General features: G+C 46.0%; 4 protein-coding genes across 4 annotated transcripts in view; 1 reads left to right on the forward strand and 3 right to left on the reverse strand.

Annotated features, from left to right (window-relative positions):
• The window catches only part of LOC138370046 (uro-adherence factor A-like), a 2,124-nt gene extending 1,373 nt beyond the window's left edge, over positions 1-751 (reverse strand). Inside the window, exon 1 of the mRNA XM_069333822.1 lies at positions 228-751. Within this exon, the coding sequence (XP_069189923.1) occupies positions 228-751 (524 nt within the window). The remainder of the gene's footprint in view (positions 1-227) is intronic.
• LOC123749441 (bestrophin-1-like) overlaps positions 1-23,750 on the forward strand; it is a 191,595-nt gene that overhangs the window by 5,651 nt on the left and 162,194 nt on the right. The gene's annotated exons all lie outside the window — the stretch shown is intronic.
• LOC138370047 (uro-adherence factor A-like) lies at positions 766-3,109 on the reverse strand. The gene is made up of 5 exons (XM_069333823.1): positions 2,914-3,109; positions 2,622-2,787; positions 1,936-2,369; positions 1,336-1,551; positions 766-1,025 (listed from the first exon to the last, which is right to left on the reverse strand). Exons 1-5 carry the CDS (start codon positions 3,107-3,109, stop codon positions 766-768), a joined length of 1,272 nt encoding a protein of 423 aa, XP_069189924.1.
• Positions 3,113-6,123, reverse strand: LOC138370048 (uro-adherence factor A-like). Its single transcript, XM_069333824.1, has 9 exons — positions 5,982-6,123; positions 5,672-5,815; positions 5,418-5,543; positions 5,108-5,251; positions 4,656-5,051; positions 4,236-4,379; positions 3,838-4,035; positions 3,386-3,781; positions 3,113-3,201 (listed from the first exon to the last, which is right to left on the reverse strand). Exons 1-9 carry the CDS (start codon positions 6,121-6,123, stop codon positions 3,113-3,115), a joined length of 1,779 nt encoding a protein of 592 aa, XP_069189925.1.

Here is a 23,750-nt window from a genome sequence, read left to right on the forward strand (position 1 = left end):
ACTCTCCATACCCGATGCACTCTCCATACCTAATGCACTCTCCATACCCGATGCACTCTCCACACCTGATGCACTCTCCATACCTGAGGAACTCGCCATACCTGATACACTCTCCATACCTGAGGCACTCTCCATACCTGATGCACTCTCCATACCTGAGGCACTCTCCATACCTGATGCACTCTCCATACCTGAGGCACTCTTCACACCTGATGCACTCTCCATACCTGAGGCACTCTCCATACCTGAGGCACTCTTCATACCTGATGCACTCTCCATACCTGAGGCACTCTCTATACCAGATGCACTCTCCATACCTGATGCACACTCCATACCTGATGCACTCTCTCCATACCTGATGCACTCTCCATAACTGAGGCACTCTCCATAACTGATTCACTCTCCATACCTGATGCACACTCTCCATACCTGATGCACTTTCCAAATCTGATGCACTCTCCATACCTAATGTACTCTCCATGCCAGATGCACTCTCCATACCTGATGCACTCTCCATACCTAATGCACTCTTTATACCTGAGGCACTCTCCTCACCTGATGCACTCTCCATTCCTGAGGCACTCTCCATACCTGATGCACTCTCCATACCTGAAGCACTCTCCATACCTGATGCACTCTCCATACCTGAGGCACTCTCCACACCTGATGCGCTCTCCATATCTGAGGCACTCTCCATATCTGAGGCACTCTCCATACCTGATGCACTCTCCACACCTGATGCACTCTCCATACCTGAGGCACTCTCTATACCTGATGCACTCTCCATACCTGATGCACACTCTCAATACCTGATGCACTCTCCATACCTGATGCACTCTCCATACCTGAGGCACTCTCCATACCTGATGCAATCTCCATACCTGTATCACTCTCCACACCTGATGTACTCTCCATACCTGAGGCACTCTCCATACCTGATGCACTCTCCATACCTGAGACACTCTCCATACATAATGCACTCTCCTTACCTGAGGCACTCTCCATACCTGATTTCCTCTCCATACCTGATGCACACTCTCCATACCTGATGCACACTCTCCATACTTAATGCACTCTCCATACCTGATGCACTCTCCATACCCGATGCACTCTCCTCACATGATGCACTCTCCATACCTGAGGCACTCTCCATACCTGATGCAATCTCCATACCTGAGGCACTCTCCATACCTGATGCACTCTCCATACCTGAGGCACTCTCCACACCTGATGCACTCTCCATATCTGAGGCACTCTCCATATCTGAGGCACTCTCCATACCTGATGCACTCTCCATACCTGAGGCACTCTCCATACCTGATGCACTCTCCATACCTGAGGCACTCTTCACACCTGATGCACTCTCCATACCTGAGGCACTCTCCATACCTGAGGCATTCTTCATACCTGATGCGCTCTCCACACCTGATGCACTCTCCATACGTGAGGCACTTTCCATACCTAATGCGCTCTCCATACCTGAGACACTCTCCATACCTGATGCACTCTCCATACCTGAGGCACTCTCCATATCTGATTCACTATCCATACCTGATGCACACTCTCCATACCTGAAGCACTTTCCATATCTGATGCACTCTCCATACCTGATTCCCTCTCCATACCTGATGCACACTCTCCAAACCTGATGCACTCTCCATACCTGAGGCACTCTCCTCACCTGATGCACTCTCCATACCTGAGGCACTCTCCATACCTGATGCACTCTCCATACCTGAGGCACTCTCAATACCTGATGCACTCTCCATACCTGAGGCACTCTCCACACCTGATGCACTCTCCATACCTGATTCCCTCTCCATACCTGATGCACACTCTCCATACCTGATGCACTCTCCATACCTGAGGCACTCTCCTCACCTGATGCACTCTCCATACCTGAGGCACTCTCCATACCTGATGCACTCTCCATACCTGAGGCACTCTCAATACCTGATGCACTCTCCATACCTGAGGCACTCTCCACACCTGATGCACTCTCCATATCTGAGGCACTCTCCATATCTGAGGCACTGTCCATACCTGATGCACTCTCCATACCTGAGGCACTCTCCACACCTGATGCAATCTCCATATCTGAGGCACTCTCCATACCTGATGCAATCTCCATACCTGAGGCACTCTTCACACCTGATGCACTCTCCATACCTGAGGCACTCTCCATACCTGAGGCATTCTTCATACCTGATGCACTCTCCACACCTGATGCACTCTCCATACGTGAGGCACTTTCCATACCTGATGCGCTCTCCATACCTGAGACACTCTCCATACCTGATGCACTCTCCATACCTGATGCACTCACCATACCTGATTCACTCTCCATACCTGATGCACACTCTCCATACCTGAAGCACTTTCCATATCTGATGCACTCTCCATACCTAATGTACTCTCCATGCCAGATGCACTCTCCATACCTGATGCACTCTCCATACCTAATGCACTCTCAATACCTGATGCACTCTCCATACCTGATGCACTCTCCATACCTAATGCACTCTCCATACCCGATGCACTCTCCTCACCTGATGCACTCTCCATACCTGAGACACTCTCCATACATAATGCACTCTCCTTACCTGAGGCACTCTCCATACCTGATTTCCTCTCCATACCTGATGCACACTCTCCATACCTGATGCACACTCTCCATACCTAATGCACTCTCCATACCTGATGCACTCTCCATACCCGATGCACTCTCCTCACATGATGCACTCTCCATACCTGAGGCACTCTCCATACCTGATGCAATCTCCATACCTGAGGCACTCTCCATACCTGATGCACTCTCCATACCTGAGGCACTCTCCACACCTGATGCACTCTCCATATCTGAGGCACTCTCCATATCTGAGGCACTCTCCATAACTGATGCACTCTCCATACCTGAGGCACTCTCCACACCTGATACACTCTCCATATCTGAGGCACTCTCCATCCCTGATGCACTCTCCATACCTGAGGCACTCTCCATACCTGATGCACTCTCCATACCTGAGGCACTCTCCATACCTGAGGCATTCTTCATACCTGATGCACTCTCCACACCTGATGCACTCTCCATACGTGAGGCACTTTCCATACCTTATGCGCTCTCCATACCTGAGACACTCTCCATACCTGATGCACTCTCCATACCTGAGGCACTCTCCATATCTGATTCACTATCCATACCTGATGCACACTCTCCATACCTGAAGCACTTTCCATATCTGATGCACTCTCCATACCTGATTCCCTCTCCATACCTGATGCACACTCTCCGTACCTGATGCACTCTCCATACCTGAGGCACTCTCCTCACCTGATGCACTCTCCATACCTGAGGCACTCTCCATACCTGATGCACTCTCCATACCTGAGGCACTCTCCATACCTGATGCACTCTCCATACCTGAGGCACTCTCCACACCTGATGCACTCTCCATATCTGAGGCACTCTCCATATCTGAGGCACTGTCCATACCTGATGCACTCTCCATACCTGAGGCACTCTCTATACCTGATGCAATCTCCATACCTGAGGCACTCTTCACACCTGTTGCACTCTCCATACCTGAGGCACTCTCCATACCTGAGGCACTCTCCATACCTGAGGCATTCTTCATACCTGATGCACTCTCCACACCTGATGCACTCTCCATACGTGAGGCACTTTCCATACCTGATGCGCTCTCCATACCTGAGACACTCTCCATACCTGATGCACTCTCCATACCTGATGCACTCTCCATACTTGATTCACTCTCCATACCTGATGCACACTCTCCATACCTGAAGCACTTTCCATATCTGATGCACTCTCCATACCTGATGTACTCTCCATGCCAGATGCACTCTCCATACCTGATGCACTCTCCATACCTAATGCACTCTCCATACCCGATGCACTCTCCTCACCTGATGCACTCTCCATACCTAATGCACTCTTTATACCTGAGGCACTCTCCTCACCTGATGCACTCTCCATACCTGAGGCACTCTCCATACCTGATGCACTCTCCATACCTGAAGCACTCTCCATACCTGATGCACTCTCCATACCTGAGGCACTCTCCACACCTGATGCACTCTCCATATCTGAGGCACTCTCCATATCTGAGGCACTCTCCATACCTGATGCACTCTCCACACCTGATGCACTCTCCATACCTGAGGCACTCTCTATACCTGATGCACTCTCCATACCTGATGCACACTCTCCATACCTGATGCACTCACTATACCTGATGCACTCTCCATACCTGAGGCACTCTCCATACCTGATGCAATCTCCAAACCTGAGGCACTCTCCACACCTGATGCACTCTCCATACTTGATGCACTCTCCATACCTGAAGCACTCTCCATACCTGATGCACACTCTCCATACCTGATGCACACTCTCCATTCCTAATGCACTCTCCATACCTGATGCACTCTCCATACCTAATGCACTCTCCATACCCGATGCACTCTCCATACCTGATGCAATCTCCATACCTGAGGCACTCTCCTCACCTGATGCACTCTCCAAACCTGAGGCACTCTCCATACCTGATGCACTCTCCATACCTGATGCACTCTCCATACCTGATGCACTCTCCATACCTGATTCACTCTCCATACCTGATGCACACTCTCCATACCTGAAGCACTTTCCATATCTGATGCACTCTCCATACCTGATGTACTCTCCATGCCAGATGCACTCTCCATACCTGATGCACTCTCCATTCCTAATGCACTCTCCATACCCGATGCACTCTCCTCACCTGATGCACTCTCCATACCTAATGCACTCTTTATACCTGAGGCACTCTCCTCACCTGATGCACTCTCCATACCTGAGGCACTCTCCATACCTGATGCACTCTCCATACCTGAAGCACTCTCCATACCTGATGCACTCTCCATACCTGAGGCACTCTCCACACCTGATGCACTCTCCATATCTGAGGCACTTTCCATATCTGAGGCACTCTCCATACCTGATGCACTCTCCACACCTGATGCACTCTCCATACCTGAGGCACTCTCTATACCTGATGCACTCTCCATACCTGATGCACACTCTCCATACCTGATGCACTCTCCATACCTGATGCACTCTCCATACCTGATGCACTCTCCATACCTGAGGCACTCTCCATACCTGATGCAATCTCCAAACCTGAGGCACTCTCCACACCTGATGCACTCTCCATACTTGATGCACTCTCCATACCTGAAGCACTCTCCATACCTGATGCACACTCTCCATACCTGATGCACACTCTCCATTCCTAATGCACTCTCCATACCTGATGCACTCTCCATACCTAATGCACTCTCCATACCCGATGCACTCTCCATACCTGATGCAATCTCCATACCTGAGGCACTCTCCTCACCTGATGCACTCTCCAAACCTGAGGCACTCTCCATACCTGATGCACTCTCCATACCTGATGCACTCTCCATACCTAATGCTCTCTCCACACCTGATGCACTCTCCATATCTGAGGCACTCTCCATATCTGAGGCACTCTCCATACCTGATGCACTCTCCATACCTTAGGCACTCTCTATACCTGATGCACTCTCCATACCTGATGTACACTCCATACCTGATGCACTCTCTCCATACCTGATGCACTCTCCACAACTGATGCACTCTCCATACCTGAGGCACTCTCTATACCTGAGGCACTCTCCATACCTGAGGCACTCTCCATACCTGATGCAATCTCCAAACCTGAGGCACTCTCCACACCTGATGCACTCTCCATACTTGATGCACTCTCCATACCTGAAGCACTCTCCATACCTGATGCACACTCTCCATACCTGATGCACACTCTCCATTCCTAATGCACTCTCCATACCTGATGCACTCTCCATACCTAATGCACTCTCCATACCCGATGCACTCTCCATACCTGATGCAATCTCCATACCTGAGGCACTCTCCTCACCTGATGCACTCTCCAAACCTGAGGCACTCTCCATACCTGATGCACTCTCCATACCTGATGCACTCTCCATACCTAATGCTCTCTCCACACCTGATGCACTCTCCATATCTGTGGCACTCTCCATACCTGAGGCACTCTCCATACCTGAGGCACTCTCCATACCTGATGCATACTCTCCATACCTGAGGCTCTCTCCATACCTGATGCAGTCTCCATACCTGAGGTACTCTCCACACCTGATGCACTCTCCTTACTTGATGCAGTCTCCATACCTGAGGCACTCTCCATACCTGAGACACTCTCCATACCTGATGCACTCTCCATACCTGATGCACACTCTCCATACCTGATGCACACTCTCCATACCTGATGCACACTCCATACCTGATGCACTCTCCATACCTGATGCACTCTCCATACCTAATACACTCTCCTCAGAAACCCAACCTCGTGTACAGATAGTACTTTTTTAACACAGTGCTCTGTAGTGTAAACATTGACGTTCTAAACAATTAGATAGTAGAAGTTTTTCCTTTCAATAATATAAAGAACTGAGGATAGAATCACTAGGATTCAGTTTTATGATTTCAATATTGGTACTTTTTACCAATATTGAACTCATAAAACTGTGTAATAAAGATCATTATTTCTTTTATAATGATTCATTTTTTACTCAAATATTGCCATGGCGATGGGTACTTCCCCTCTCCTCGGTGTTGAGCAATTTGTACATGGAATGTTTTGAAACGAATATCTTACTTAGGAGTTTACCTTCGAATTTGGTGTGGTATAGGTATGTTGACGATATTTTGTTCCTGTGGCCGGTTAACCATGACCAAACTGATTTTCTCATTCAATTTAATTCGCTGGGTCCGTCAATTAAATTCAAAATGGAGAATGAAGAGAATAGTGTTCTGGCATTTTTAGACACCATGATTCATAGTATCGGTAGGAGTCTCAAATTCAATGTGTATAGGAAACCTACCAATGTGCGCTCGTATGTTCATTTCTACTCAAATCATCATGATCAGGTTAAGCAGGCAGTATTTTCTGGAATGTTTCTCAGAGTCTTGAGAGTTTGCAGCCCGGAGTTTTTTTATGAAGAAATAACTAGAATATTTGAAATTGGGTAGAAGTTAAAACACCCAAAATCTGTCTTGGATGTCGCTTTTGGTCAAACAAAAAAAGACGTTCAACAAACAGGTTCCCAAGTCTAAGCCAGAAATAAAAAGCTCGTTGGTAATACCAACGAGCTATTATTATTATCATCGTTCTATTAGCAGTACCCGGCCACGCGGTGTTGTGGCTCCGCAACGCATGTGCGTTGCGGAGCCACAGCAACCTTCCCTGTCCCCCAGTCCTTCCCACCATTCCCCCTTCACCCGTCTCCTAGGCCTCCCAACCCTTCCCTACTTCACCCTCCCCTCATCCTCCCCACCATTCCCCACTCCACCATCCCCCTCTTCCTTCCCCAACCCGTCCTCTTAAAAATAACGTCGCTTTTCGCTCGTATGTGCGCTATGGCCAAAAGTGGACGTAATTTGAAATGAAATCGACTCAAAAAAGTGACGTACTGTCCCGTTTTCTGTTTGAGTCGTCTTGCCTACTCAGAAAGGTTATGAGAGGAAACTTTCAATTAACATTTTTCATACAAATATGAAACTTTATGAGAATTTCCTGCCTACCTAACTACCAGAGGACCCTTAACTTACTGATGTTTAAAAAAAAAATATTTTCATTTTCAACTTACGTCCACTTTCAGCCATACGGGCAAACGGCCAGAAGCGACGTTATTTTTAAGAGGACAGGTTGGCCCACCATGCCCCACTCCCCTGTCCCTTTGTCCCCCCGACCATTCTCCATTCCCCCATCCCCTCGTCCCCACCATCCCAAACTCCCCCTTTCCCTCATCCTTCCCCACTATTACCCCCCTCCCTTGTCCCCTCGTCCTTCTCACCATCTGTCACTTCCGTCCCCTTGTCATCCCCAAAATTCCCCACTGCCTCGTCTGATGCCTTCCCAAGTGGTCTGATGTTCCCATTAGAAAATTGGGAACATCAAGTGATCTGATTGTCCCTTCACTGAAATATAAGAAAAACATTTAAAAATGAAATGAAAATATGAAAAAAAATATACTCACTAAATGAATGGTATGGTAAACAACACAGCTCAATTCCAATGCAATTCACACAAAATAATTTAATTAAAACGAAAATAAATCAAAATCTATGAAAATTCAATTTATCAATGCAATCAGAAACATTGAAATGGAATAGTAACATATATAGTATAGCATGTATGTTGCTCTTACATGCAACAGATGGCGCTGTTTTTCAAGAGAAGCATCGTTTTACCTGTCACAGGTGTGGCATCTATTCTTATACTTACGAAAAGAACTGTATGGTAAACAACAAAGCTCAATTCCAACACAATGTCACACAAAATAATTCAATAAAAAATAAAATAAATCAAAATCTATGAAAATAAAATTTATCAGTGCAGTCGGAAACATTGAAATGGAATTCGTGACATAGTATAGCGTGCATGTTGCTATTATGTGCAACAGATGGTGCTGTTTTTCAAAAAATCTATGTTTTTACCTCTCAGAGGGGCCCCTCCGTAGTGCCTCCCTGCCATGGTGAGGGGCTCATGTACACTTCCCTGGGACCGGTGTGGGTTGCCTTTGCCTCCTCTTTGGGTGGTGTACATGCTGAAGGGTACCACGTAGGGGCCTTGTGAGCCATCGGACCACTCGCTGGAGGGGTCGCCTGTGAGAGGCCGCCCTGAGTGGATGGTTGGGTGTCCAGGCTGGGGTGATAGGGGGGACTGGGATCTTAGCACCAGTGTGGGAGAATGGACGAAGTAATAGGACTCCCCTGTTGAAAGGGGGAGCACCGTTGGGGACAACGCACCCTTCCTGCACTGGCCCACGCTCGGCCTCCCTGGCTGCCCTGGTAGGTGGTATCCCTTGGATCCAGGTCCCATTCTTTAGATATTGGTTTGCTGCATGGATGACGACTTGACTTCTCTTACCCAGGCTCATGGGGTGGGCGACCAGGCCCCTGAGTCAGACCGTCCTGGAAGACCGGGATCTGTAGCCCCCACTACAGGACCCGGTTTAGGCCCAGACCGGACTCTTCCTCCCTGCTCCCCTCATTCCTCTGTGGTTGGGTCGAACCCGAAGTCTGCTGTGGTGACCGTCTCGTCCCCTTGCACGGCTCCATCTCTTCTTATGACTACTGCACCTTTTGACCCGTCTCTAAAGGTTCTCATCGCCGTCCCCGCCACGACCACTCTCGTGTGCTCCCTTTCCATACTAATTCCTTCCATGCTTTGTTTGGTCCTGCTACGTGGACTAAGTACTTTGACCTCCATCCTTTGGATTCCACTCCTCCTGACGATTTTTCCTTTCATAGGCGTCTTGTCGGTTCTATAGATGCCTCTGTCACCTTCAACCCCACCCGTCTTGGTACCTGTGTCGTTGCTGCTCCTTCTCAGGATACGGCCACCCGCTTGACAACCTTATTCTGCCTTGACGAGACCCCTGTTAGGATCTCGAAGAACGTTCGGTTGAATGCCAGTGTTGGCACTGTTATCCTCCCGTACCATATTGCGACCGGTGTTAGGGATCTCAAGGACTGCCACGAGGATATCAAGCATATCCTCGAGGCCCAGGGTTATTCTGTCCTCCAGGTGGATACGTTTACTCGTCCCCCTCGTGGTCATCGCCGTCTGCCCCTTCGGGTTGTGAAGGTTACCTTTGATAGTAAGACCCTTCCGCCCTCTGTCATTCTTGCTAGTGCCAGATGCTCCGTTCAGGAGTATATTTCATCTCCTTGGCTCTGCAGTAAGTACTGGCGGTTTGGGCATGGTGCCCTCAAATGCTCTAGTCCTGTCTCTCTGTGTTCCTTGTGTGGAGGCGAGGGTCATTCTAAGTTGGAGTGCACTTCTCCCCAGGCCCGTTCCCTCAATTACGGTGAGGCCCACCCTACCTTCTCCCGTGCGTGTATTCGTTACAAACTTGAGGCGGCTGTCTTCAACTTGAAGCACCGGGACCGTTTGTCTTTTCCTGAGGCTCGGCGCCAAGTTCATCATCTCCCCTCTTTCGCTGGCGTCTCCTATGCTCGCGTGGTGCGCTCTTCCTCTCCTCGTCCATCCCACCTTCCTCAGTCTCACAATCGTTTCCAAACCTTAGACCCGGACACGCCCACCACTACCTCCCCTATTTTCCTCCATTGTGTCCTGGATGGTCCCCCCTCCTGGTTCTCTGTCTAGGGCTCCCCTTCTCTCTACCCAGTCTGTCACGTCTCCTGTGTCTTCTTTCTCCTCTCACTCTGGTCCTCCTTCCCGTCATTCTCCTCCATCTCTTGGCTCTCCACGCCGCCTGACTGCGCGGGCCGATGTCCATCGCTCTCTCTGTGGTTGTGTTGTTCTTTCTCGCTCTTCTTCTATCGAGACGCCGGAGTCAGTTGCCCAGTACATTGCTGGTGGGACGCCTGTCTCTTTGAGTCAGAAGTGGAAACCTAGCTCCTCTCCTTCCTCTTTCCCGGTCGGTAAGAAGGCTTCACTTTCTTCTTTGCCCCTGTTACCTAGCAGTAAAATAGGTACCTGGGTGTTAGTCAGCTGTCACGGGCTGCTTCCTGGGGATGAAGGCCTGGTCGAGGACCGGGCCGCGGGGACACTAAAAAGCCCAAAAATCATCTCAAGATAACCTCAAGAAGATAACCCTCTATCTCTGATTCTATCGTTCCTTCCCCTCCTGCTTTGGTGGTGGGGCCCCCTGTTCCTACTGTGGGGGTTTCTTTAGCCCCCAGTTCCATCTCTGTTACTGCCCTTGCTGAGGTGCACTCCCCTCTTTCTGCCCCTCCCCCTACTCTTCCTTCTGCTCCAGACCCTGCTCGTCCACCTCTGGTCTGGCCTCCTGCTTCTTCCCTCCTTCTTAACTCAGTTTGCCCCTGCCCCCTAACCCTGACTTTGCAGACCCTGATCCTAACCCTGTGCTTTTTTAGCGTGCTGTGTTCCTTCTTCACCTTTGTTTCTTCTTTGCTCTCCTCTCTCTCTGTCGATGTCTATTTTTCAATGGAACATCTATGGATATTGCGCTAATTTCCTTGACCTCCAACTTCTCATTTCACAGTTTTCACCCCTTTGTGTCTGACTCCAGGAGCCGATGCTTGGTGCTCGTCCTGATCGCTTCCATGGCTATTCTTTTCAATCCCCCCCCCCCCAGCTGTTGCTGGGGCTCATAATTCTTCTGCTCTCTTGATTCGCTTCGATGTTTCCTTTGTCCCCTTACTTTTTTCCTCGCCTCTCCACTGTTCTGCTGCCTGTGTCTTTGTGCGTAGATGGTACACGGTTTGTTCCATTTATCTCCCCCCCCCCTCTGTCCCACTTTCTTTTCCCGATCTTAAACACCTCCTAGACTCCTTGCCAGAGCCTGTGCTTCTGCTCGGTGATATCAGTTGTCGTCTTGCCCTGTGGGGTGATGTGCAGACAAACACCCAGGGTCGCCTCCTTAAACCTTTCATCCTCTCTTCTTCCCTGTCCCTTCTTAATTCTGGTGAGCCCACTCATTTGGACTCTCGGACTCGCTCTCTTTCTTGTCTCGATCTTTCTCTGTGCTCATCTTCCTTTTCCTTAGATTTCGGGTGGTGGGTCCTTGATGACCTCCATGGCAGTGACCATTTTCCTATCCTTGTCTTTTCACCCTCCTCTCTCCTTCCCTAGGTGGCGGTTTGCCGAGGCTGACTGGTGCCTCTTTACTCTCCGTGCTACTATTTCCGACCTCTCCATTCTGCCTCTCCCTCGCGCCCTCCTTCTTTATCATGACACTGTCTTTGACGCTGCCCTCCACTCTATTCCTCGCTCTTCCTCTCGGGAAACGCGGAAGTGCATTCCCTGGTGGAATGTGGACTGTGCTCGGGCTGTCCGCTGTAAGCGTGCAGCCTGGAAGAAACATCGCCGCCGGCAGATGGTTGAGTCTTTTCAACCATCTTTTGTTTCTGAAGGTCTTTTGTTTCTGAAGGCGAGTGCAGTGGACCGTAGGACCATCCGTGTGGCTAAACGTGCTTGCAGGAAGTCTTATGTCTCCATCGTTACGTCCGAAACTCCTCTCCCACTGGTCTAGAAGCGTATCCGCAAGATTGCGGGTAAGTTCGTTCTCGATGTCTCACCGGTCCTTTGCCTCCATGGTGCTCTATTGGCGGACCCGTTGCAGGTCACAACCGAACTGGGTTCCCATTTTTGATCTGTTAGTTCTGGTTCTCATCTTCCCCAATCCTTCCTTCTTCGTCAGCCTATTCTTGAATCTCATCCTTTAAATTTCTGTACTTATCTTCACCTTCCCTATAATGATCCCTTCTCTCTCTCTGAGCTTCAGTCTGCCCTAGCCCTTTGCGGTTCTACTGCAGCGGGCTCCGATGGCATTCATTATGAAATGCTTCGCCATCTCCCTCCGTGCACGTCTCAGTACTTACTGAGTCTGTACAATCAGGTCTGGGAGTCGTCGTCAATCCCTGAAGAATGGCTCGATGCTGTTGTCCTCCCTGTTCGGAAACCAGGGTCTTCTATTGATAATTACTTACTCGGAAACCAGGGTCTCTCGGGTCATCCCCCATGGACTTCCGCCCTATTGCCCTCACGAGTTGTGTCTGCAAGCTCTTTGAACGTATGGTTAACGTTCGTTTGATGTAGTTCTTAGAACACTATCACCACCTCTCCCCTTCTCAATTTGGTTTTCGCAAGTGCCGCAGCACAACGGATGTCCTGGTGAACTTTGAGGTCTATATTCGTACTGCTTTTGCTGCGAAGACCTCCGTTGTTGCCGTCCTTTTGACCTAGAAGAGACTACCTGGAGGTATCATATTCTGTCTCAACTTCATTCTTTTGGCCTTCATTGGAATCTCCCTCTCTTCCTCCAGAGCTTCCTCTCTCGTCGTTCCTTTCGTCTGCGGCTTGGTACCACTCTCTCTGCCCCTTTTCGGCAGTATGAGGGTGTACCCCAGGGTGAACTTCTGAGCTCTACTCTTTTTCTAGTTGCCCTCAACGGTCTTCTTTCCTCTCTTCCTTCTGGTGTCTTCTACGCTCTCTATGTTGATGATCTTACTCTTTGCTGTCAAGGTGATGATTCGCCTCTCCTTCAACGGCGGCTTCAACTTGCGATTGATGCCGTGTCGTCTTGGGTCACCGATCATGGCTTCAAGTTCTCTGTGTCTAAGACTTGTGCTATAACTTTTACTCGGAAGCATGTAGTTCTTCGTCCCTCTTTGTCGCTTTATGGTCATCCCCTTGTGTACAGGGATTCCGCTAAGCTTTTGGGGTTAGTCTTTGACACTCGTTTGTCTTGGTCAGCCCATAACTCTTGCCTCCGAGTTGAATGCTCTAAGGCCCTTAACCTACTTAAGGTTTTGTCCCATACTTCTTGGGGAGCGGATAGGCGCACGCTCCTCTTTTGCACTCCTCTCTCGTCCTGTCTAAACTCGATTATGGTTCCCCTACATTCTCTTCTGCTTCTCCTTCTACTCTTCGCCATCTTGATGCTTTGCACCATACTGTGTTGCGTCTCAGCTCTGGTGCCTTTCGTTCGACTCCCGCCCTCAGTTTTTATGTATATCACGGCGGTCTCTTCAGGATCGCCGTGATCGCTACTGTCTTCCCTACCTTGCGCGGTCCTTACAACATCTTTCCTCTCGCCTCTGTCGTGCTTTAACTTTTACTCCTCCTGTAGCTCCTGTTCCTCTTCATCGTCTCCCTCTTTCTGCCCGGTTATCTTGCTTACGGAATTCTCTTTCTGTTCATATTTCTAATGTTTCTCCTCATATTGTTCCTTCCTTGCCTCCGTGGAGAGTCCCCCTTCCTAAGTTTTGTACCTCCTTGATTTGTATTACTAAAGCCTTTACCCCCCTACGATTCTGAAAAGCCTCTTCCTTGAGCACTTTTCTTCGCACTCCCACTCTATTTCCATCTTCACCGATCGGTCTAAGTATGCGGACGGTGTGGGCTACTCTGTGGTTTTTCCTGAACACACTTATATGTGTCGCCTCCCTTCGGAGGCTAGCGTCTTTAAAGCAGAACTTTATGCTATTCTCTATACTCTCCGTCTCTTGCTTTCTCATTCTCATTCCTCCTTTGTGGTTGTAGTTGACTCTCGTAGTGCCCTCATGGCTCTAGGGTCCTTTAATCCTGTCCATTCGGTGGTCATCGAGATTCATCATTGGCTGTTTCTTATTTCTAGTAAGTTTAAATCGGTAGAGTTTTGATGGGTTCCCAGCCATATTGGTGTTTCTTTCAATGAGCATGTGAATGCTGCCGCTAAGGAAGCTATTTGTTCTTGTCCCATCTCCCATAAAGGTATTCCTTATTCCGACTTTTATCCTGTTATTCATTCCTCCATCCTTGCCCGTTGGCAGGGTTGTTGGGCCTCTGTATTTAGTAACAAGCTGCGTACTCTCAAACCTCTGCATCAAAAACGGCATCTCTGATTCAAAAATGGAAGTCGTTCACGACTTCGTGTACCTGGGCTCCACAATCTCTGACTCCCTCTCTCTTGATACGGAGCTAAACAAACGCATCGGTAAGGCATCTACTACCATGTCCAAACTGACAAAGAGAGTGTGGGCCAACAATAGGCTAACTGAGTATACTAAGATTCAGGTTTACAGATCCTGTGTCCTGAGCACTCTCCTCTATGGCAGTGAGTCTTGGACACTCCGCGCCCGTCAGGAAAGACAGCTGAATGCCTACCACATGCGCTGCCTTAGACACATCTTGAACATCACCTGGCAGGACAAGGTGACAAACAACAACGTCTTGGGGAGAGCAAGAATCACCAGCATGTACACAATGCTGAAACAGAGACGAATGCGCTGGCTCCGGCACGTTGTGCGAATGGGCGACGGCAGGATTCCCAAGGATCTCCTGTACGGAGAGCTGATGCAGGGAAAGCGTCCAGCAGGCAAGCCCCAGCTACGGTACAAAGACGAATGCAAAAGGGACCTGAAAGCCATGGACGTCGATCTTGCTATATGGGAGACACTGGCTGCATACCGTTCAGCCTGGAGGCAGTCTGTTCAACGAAATCTCTCCAAGTTCGAGGAGTCATTTGCCAAGGAATCGGAGGCAAAGAGACAGAGAAGGAAAGCCGGTAACCAGGAAGACAGACCAGAATCGGACTTCGTTTGTGCTCGGTGTGGGATGGACTGCCACTCTCGGATTGGCCTCATCAGTCACACCAGACGCTGCACCAGGATTGACAACTAGGGCGCAACTCCATAGTCTCCCGAGACTGAAGGATGCCTACTACTCTCAAACGTAGTGTGTTCCCGTGGCCTTCCTCCTACCACCATAACCAGTGGTGGGAAACTGCTTTAGCAAGGCTGCGGGTTGCCATACTCGCTTAACCCACTGTCACTTAATGGAGCGCTGCCCTGCTCCTTATTGTCCACATTGCGTTGTCCCTCTTACAGTTGTGCATATCCTTATTGAATGTCCTGACTTCCAGGACAAGCGTGTGTCTTGCTTTCCAGTCACTTGTCCCTCGATAGAATTCTTGGTGAATCGAGTGAACTTTTGATATCGTTCGCCTTATGCGTTTTTGTTCTCGTATTGGTATTCTTCGTGATATTTAGCCCCCTCTGATTATTTCGCACTTTGATGGTGCTACATAGCCTTCCCGGTTTGGTGCCTTCTTTTGATAATTACCTTACCTGTCAGAGGGGTGGCATCTATATACTAGGTATATAAAAAGACACGCCAATTTGAAGGCAACGTTGTGTCAAAATTTCAAAGCAATCGGTAAAGAGGTTTCGAAGATTTCCGTCGCATGAAAATAGTTTATTTTTTTTTAAATGTTTTTTCCCATCACAGACGTGACATCTATATAGTATGTATATAAAAACCCGCTCAGATGCGAATGGAACGTTGTTGGAAAATTTCAAAGCAATCAATTAAGAACTTTCAGATTTTAGCGATTTTGAACAAACATTTCCATTTTTATTTATATAGATTATTAGTATCGTTTGATGGACTAGTAAATGTTCGCCCCAGCCCTGAAAAAACCTTAATAATAACCCAGTGTTCAAAAAAATTAATACAGTTAAGTCCATGTTAATTAAGAACTCGCCTTCGTCTGTAGCAGGTTGTGTGTACTCCATCCATTGCAATGAGTGTGCATGTGTTTACATCGGCCAGACTGGTAAATCTCTTGCTATACGTTTAAAACAACATTCATATGCTATTCGTAAAGCCCAGTACTCCAGCGCATTGTATTTACATTACGGTTTATGTGATCATTCTATCAATTTTAAAGGGGCGAAATGTATTGTTAAAAGTAAGAGTTTCGTTGAATGATATGTGATTGAGTCCGCTCTAATCAAACAATGTAACAAGCCTTAATGTGAGCCCTGGAATGTACAAATTAGATCCCCATATAAGCTTCAATATAGCACGTCAATACAATATAGCATCCATTTAACCTATGTTTATTTATTTATTTCCATCTGGCAGAACTTATATATATTATCCAGTGTACAGTTATGCAGTTTTGTCTGTAGGTTTCATCCCCTAACATGGTGGTAAGGTGACCTGCCCTAGAAAGCTAGAAAGTATAAGGTCAGACTACTAGCCTATATATATATTGTGATGGGAAAATGTAGGTGTAAGGCAGTACTCCCTATGGCTGGTGTAAGTGCCAATCACATTAGTAAAAAAAAAAGAGAACAAAAAGTTGACTACTTGGCTGTTGTCTCCTGTGGTCAAGTAAAAGGGAAAACACGCAAAACAAATCGTATAAACAATGAAAATTTAATGGACTTTAAACAAATATAAACAACGATAATCCCTTGGCTATGTACAGTGCGAATTAAACAAAAATACAAAGATAAACAATATAAAATAGATATACAATATAAAATAAAATAATAGTTACGTTACTCTACAATGAACAAGACAAAAAATGAGTTAAAGGTGCTGAGAATATTGGCTGGCTGAAAACCTCCACTAATACACAGAGCGTATGCTAGATAGAAGTATCAGCCTTGAGTGCACAGAATATTCTAAAGCCAACTGCTAGTGCACGCTTAGTCATAGCCAATGCAGATGGCGCTGAAGTCGAGTAGAATCACTGATTCACCAATGGGAAGCTTTGTGCTGGCTGGAAGTGGTAGTTTATTGATCGACGAGGTTGGTGCACCGACAGCGAAGTGAGGGGGTTTGGAGAGCGAGTGTAGGGTACGTATTACCCCCCTGTAGAAACGTATTCTACTACATATATACTACTCTTGAATGTAGTATCTTGATGTTATAGACGTACTGAAGTAACGTAATGTAGGAAAAAGCAGGTCAAATCTCTCTTGAAAGAGATTATATATATATATATATATATATATATATATATATATATATATATATATATATATATATATATATATATATATGCCTATACTTGCATAAACCACAAGTGAAGATTAACAATCTTTGGACAACACCCACCAGTGGGACTCGAACCCAGAAAGCACAACTACCTTCCAGTAGCTGCCATAACTAGTACGCTTTAACCCACTACACCATCAGACCCTACAAAAGAAGTAGAGACTTCGAGATATATATATACATCTCAAATATCTCCACTTCCCGAGGGCGCCAGGTAAGTGTGAGGTTAGTCTGCGTTTTTCATCAAGCCGCTGTCAATGTGAGAGAACTCGTGTCCAGCTATAAGCCTATACTTGCATAAACCACAAGTGAAGATTAACAATCTTTGGACAACACCCACCAGTGGGACTCGAACCCAGAAAGCACAACTACCTTCCAGTAGCTGCCATAACTAGTACGCTTTAACCCACTACACCATCAGACCCTACAAAAGAAGTAGAGACTTCGAGATATATATATACATCTCAAATATCTCCACTTCCCGAGGGCGCCAGGTAAGTGTGAGGTTAGTCTGCGTTTTTCATCAAGCCGCTGTCAATGTGAGAGAACTCGTGTCCAGCTATAAGCCTATACTTGCATAAACCACAAGTGAAGATTAACAATCTTTGGACAACACCCACCAGTGGGACTCGAACCCAGAAAGCACAAGTACCTTCCAGTAGCTGCCATAACTAGTACGCTTGAACCCACTACACCATCAGACCCTACAAAAGAAGTAGAGACTTCAAGATATATATACATCTCAAATATCTCCACTTTCCGAGGGCGCCAGATAAGTGTGAGGTTAGTCTGCGTTTTTCATCAAGCCACTGTCAATGTGAGAGAACTCGTGTCCAGCTATAAGCCTATACTTGCATAAACCACAAGTGAAGATTAACAATCTTTGGACAACACCCACCAGTGGGACTTGAACCCAGAAAGCACAACTACCTTCCAGTAGCTGCCATAACTAGTACGCTTTAACCCACTACACCATCAGACCCTACAAAAGAAGTAGAGACTTCGAGATATATATACATCTCAAATATCTCCACTTCCCGAGGGCGCCAGATAAGTGTGAGGTTTGTCTGCGTTTTTCATCAAGCCACTGTCAATGTGAGAGAACTCGTGTCCAGCTATAAGCCTATACTTGCATAAACCACAAGTGAAGATTAACAATCTTTGGACAACACCCACCAGTGGGACTCGAACCCAGAAAGCACAACTACCTTCCAGTAGCTGTTATAACTAGTACGCTTTAACCCACTACACCATCAGACCCTACAAAAGAAGTAGAGACTTCGAGATATATATACATCTCAAATATCTCCACTTCCCGAGGGCGCCAGATAAGTGTGAGGTTAGTCTGCGTTTTTCATCAAGCCACTGTCAATGTGAGAGAACTCGTGTCCAGCTATAAGCCTATACTTGCATAAACCACAAGTGAAGATTAACAATCTTTGGACAGCACCCACCAGTGGGACTCGAACCCAGAAAGCACAACTACCTTCCAGTAGCTGCCATAACTAGTACGCTTTAACCCACTACACCATCAGACCCTACAAAAGAAGTAGAGACTTCGAGATATATATACATCTCAAATATCTCCACTTCCCGAGGGCGCCAGATAAGTGTGAGGTTAGTCTGCGTTTTTCATCAAGCCGCTGTCAATGTGAGAGAACTCGTGTCCAGCTATAAGCCTATACTTGCATAAACCACAAGTGAAGATTAACAATCTTTGGACAACACCCACCAGTGGGACTCGAACCCAGAAAGCACAAGTACCTTCCAGTAGCTGCCATAACTAGTACGCTTGAACCCACTACACCATCAGACCCTACAAAAGAAGTAGAGACTTCAAGATATATATACATCTCAAATATCTCCACTTCCCGAGGGCGCCAGATAAGTGTGAGGTTAGTCTGCGTTTTTCATCAAGCCACTGTCAATGTGAGAGAACTCGTGTCCAGCTATAAGCCTATACTTGCATAAACCACAAGTGAAGATTAACAATCTTTGGACAACACCCACCAGTGGGACTCGAACCCAGAAAGCACAACTACCTTCCAGTAGCTGCCATAACTAGTACGCTTTAACCCACTACACCATCAGACCCTACAAAAGAAGTAGAGACTTCGAGATATATATACATCTCAAATATCTCCACTTCCCGAGGGCGCCAGATAAGTGTGAGGTTAGTCTGCGTTTTTCATCAAGCCACTGTCAATGTGAGAGAACTCGTGTCCAGCTATAAGCCTATACTTGCATAAACCACAAGTGAAGATTAACAATCTTTGGACAACACCCACCAGTGGGACTCGAACCCAGAAAGCACAACTACCTTCCAGTAGCTGTTATAACTAGTACGCTTTAACCCACTACACCATCAGACCCTACAAAAGAAGTAGAGACTTCGAGATATATATACATCTCAAATATCTCCACTTCCCGAGGGCGCCAGATAAGTGTGAGGTTAGTCTGCGTTTTTCATCAAGCCACTGTCAATGTGAGAGAACTCGTGTCCAGCTATAAGCCTATACTTGCATAAACCACAAGTGAAGATTAACAATCTTTGGACAACACCCACCAGTGGGACTTGAACCCAGAAAGCACAACTACCTTCCAGTAGCTGCCATAACTAGTACGCTTTAACCCACTACACCATCAGACCCTACAAAAGAAGTAGAGACTTCGAGATATATATACATCTCAAATATCTCCACTTCCCGAGGGCGCCAGATAAGTGTGAGGTTAGTCTGCGTTTTTCATCAAGCCGCTGTCAATGTGAGAGAACTCGTGTCCAGCTATAAGCCTATACTTGCATAAACCACAAGTGAAGATTAACAATCTTTGGACAACACCCACCAGTGGGACTCGAACCCAGAAAGCACAAGTACCTTCCAGTAGCTGCCATAACTAGTACGCTTGAACCCACTACACCATCAGACCCTACAAAAGAAGTAGAGACTTCAAGATATATATACATCTCAAATATCTCCACTTCCCGAGGGCGCCAGATAAGTGTGAGGTTAGTCTGCGTTTTTCATCAAGCCACTGTCAATGTGAGAGAACTCGTGTCCAGCTATAAGCCTATACTTGCATAAACCACAAGTGAAGATTAACAATCTTTGGACAACACCCACCAGTGGGACTCGAACCCAGAAAGCACAACTACCTTCCAGTAGCTGCCATAACTAGTACGCTTTAACCCACTACACCATCAGACCCTACAAAAGAAGTAGAGACTTCGAGATATATATACATCTCAAATATCTCCACTTCCCGAGGGCGCCAGATAAGTGTGAGGTTAGTCTGCGTTTTTCATCAAGCCACTGTCAATGTGAGAGAACTCGTGTCCAGCTATAAGCCTATACTTGCATAAACCACAAGTGAAGATTAACAATCTTTGGACAACACCCACCAGTGGGACTCGAACCCAGAAAGCACAACTACCTTCCAGTAGCTGTTATAACTAGTACGCTTTAACCCACTACACCATCAGACCCTACAAAAGAAGTAGAGACTTCGAGATATATATACATCTCAAATATCTCCACTTCCCGAGGGCGCCAGATAAGTGTGAGGTTAGTCTGCGTTTTTCATCAAGCCACTGTCAATGTGAGAGAACTCGTGTCCAGCTATAAGCCTATACTTGCATAAACCACAAGTGAAGATTAACAATCTTTGGACAACACCCACCAGTGGGACTCGAACCCAGAAAGCACAACTACCTTCCAGTAGCTGCCATAACTAGTACGCTTTAACCCACTACACCATCAGACCCTACAAAAGAAGTAGAGACTTCGAGATATATATACATCTCAAATATCTCCACTTCCCGAGGGCGCCAGATAAGTGTGAGGTTAGTCTGCGTTTTTCATCAAGCCACTGTCAATGTGAGAGAACTCGTGTCCAGCTATAAGCCTATACTTGCATAAACCACAAGTGAAGATTAACAATCTTTGGACAACACCCACCAGTGGGACTCGAACCCAGAAAGCCCAACTACCTTCCAGTAGCTGCCATAACTAGTACGCTTTAACCCACTACACCATCAGACCCTACAAAAGAAGTAGAGACTTCGAGATATATATACATCTCAAATATCTCCACTTCTCGAGGGCGCCAGATAAGTGTGAGGTTAGTCTGCGTTTTTCATCAAGCCACTGTCAATGTGAGAGAACTCGTGTCCAGCTATAAGCCTATAACCTCACACTTATCTGGCGCCCTCGGGAAGTGGAGATATTTGAGATGTATATATATCTCGAAGTCGCTACTTCTTTTGTAGGGTCTGATGGTGTAGTGGGTTAAAGCGTACTAGTTATGGCAGCTACTGGAAGGTAGTTGGGCTTTCTGGGTTCGAGTCCCACTGGTGGGTGTTGTCCAAAGATTGTTAATCTTCACTTGTGGTTTATGCAAGTATAGGCTTATAGCTGGACACGAGTTCTCTCACATTGACAGTGGCTTGATGAAAAACGCAGACTAACCTCACACTTATCTGGCGCCCTCGGGAAGTGGAGATATTTGAGATGTATATATATCTCGAAGTCTCTACTTCTTTTGTAGGGTCTGATGGTGTAGTGGGTTAAAGCGTACTAATTATGGCAGCTACTGGAAGGTAGTTGTGCTTTCTGGGTTCGAGTCCCACTGGTGGGTGTTGTCCAAAGATTGTTAATCTTCACTTGTGGTTTATGCAAGTATAGGCTTATAGCTGGACACGAGTTCTCTCCCATTGACAGTGGCTTGATGAAAAACGCAGACTAACCTCACACTTATCTGGCGCCCTCGGGAAGTGGAGTTATTTGAGATGTATATATATCTCGAAGTCTCTACTTCTTTTGTAGGGTCTGATGGTGTAGTGGGTTAAAGCGCCCTCGGGAAGTGGAGTTATTTGAGATGTATATATATCTCGAAGTCTCTACTTCTTTTGTAGGGTCTGATGGTGTAGTGGGTTAAAGGGTACTAGTTATGGCAGCTACTGGAAGGTAGTTGTGCTTTCTGGGTTCGAGTCCCACTGGTGGGTGTTGTCCAAAGATTGTTTTATATATATATATATATATATATATATATATATATATATATATATATATATATATATATATATATATATATATATATATGTCGTACCTAGTAGCCAGAACGCACTTCTCAGCCTAATATGCAAGGCCCGATTTGCCTAATAAGCCAAGTTTTCATGAATTAATGTTTTTTCGACTACCTAACCTACCTAACCTAACCTAACCTAACTTTTTCGGCTACCTAACCAAACCTAACCTATAAAGATAGGTTAGGTTAGGTTAGGTAGGGTTGGTTAGGTTCGGTCATATATCTACGTTAATTTTAACTCCAATAAAAATAAATTGACCTCATACATAATGAAATGGGTAGCTTTATCATTTCATAAGAAAAAAATTAGAAAAAATATATTAATTCAGGAAAACTTGGCTTATTAGGCAAATCGGGCCTTGAATAGTATGCCAAAAAGTGAGTTCTGGCTACTAGGTACGACATATATATATATATATATATATATATATATATATATATATATATATATATATATATATATATATATATATATATATATATATATATATATATATATATATATATATATACTGTCACATATATTAAACTAATTTAAAATCCATTAAACTACAAGATGAAATTAATAACTACTAAAACAAACCATTCTATTAAACTTACGTGAAGTGATCAGAAGTGAAACTTGATACCTAACACATAGATACTAAACACTATAACAAATATTTATGTAATGTCTACAAATCTACAAAAAATGTATGTAAAATACAAACAGAATAAACGACAATTATAAAGTGCTAACCAAAATCTTATAAAAAACTCAAATATTAAATAAAACTAAATACCAAAAAATGTATTATATATCCTACATAGAAGATTATATTAATGTACAATGTTAAGACTTGAAATAAGTAAGTAAGGGCAAGGACATGGTAAACTAAACAAAATTAAACTACCAAAATAAACTAAAAATCAAATTACAGGGCCTACTGTGCATTATACAGTGTACAATTGGACAGCTGAAAGGTTGCTATTTAACAGAGGCCGCAGTTCCTTTATATATAAGGATTCCATTACTCTCAAATCTGACTGGCCATTCATACAAGTGTCCAGAATTTTAAAATCAGATTCCAGCAGAGAATGATCAAACTCATAACAATGGTTTCTAATCTCCGAAAATGCTGGTTTAGACAATGGTAATCCAGTCCTAAAAGATAATCCCCGGTGCTCAAGTATCCTAATCTTAAAGTTCCGAATGGAACTCCCGACATATCCAGCATTACAGCTGGAACAATTATACATATATACGACATTTGAGCACAAGGGGATAGGCACTTT

The sequence above is a fragment of the Procambarus clarkii genome, chromosome 30 (genome assembly GCF_040958095.1).
Source record: "Procambarus clarkii isolate CNS0578487 chromosome 30, FALCON_Pclarkii_2.0, whole genome shotgun sequence".
NCBI lineage: Eukaryota > Metazoa > Arthropoda > Malacostraca > Decapoda > Cambaridae > Procambarus > Procambarus clarkii.

Coding starts and splice junctions, on each gene's coding strand:
- LOC138370048 (XM_069333824.1), bottom strand. CDS start 6,123: ATGGAGAGTGCCTCAGGTATGGAGAGTGCCTCAGGTATGGAGAGTGCC. Junction 5,544..5,671: donor AGGTATAGAGAGTGCCTCAG/GTATGGAGAGTG, acceptor AGAGTGCATCAG/GTATGGAGAGTGCCTCAGAT. Junction 3,782..3,837: donor TGGCATGGAGAGTACATCAG/GTATGGAGAGTG, acceptor AGTGTGCATCAG/GTATGGAGAGTGAATCAAGT.
- LOC138370047 (XM_069333823.1), bottom strand. CDS start 3,109: ATGGAAAGTGCCTCACGTATGGAGAGTGCATCAGGTGTGGAGAGTGCA. Junction 2,788..2,913: donor AGGTGTGGAGAGTGCCTCAG/GTATGGAGAGTG, acceptor AGAGTGCCTCAG/GTATGGAGATTGCATCAGGT. Junction 1,026..1,335: donor AGGTGTGAAGAGTGCCTCAG/GTATGGAGAGTG, acceptor AGTGTGCATCAG/GTATGGAGAGGAAATCAGGT.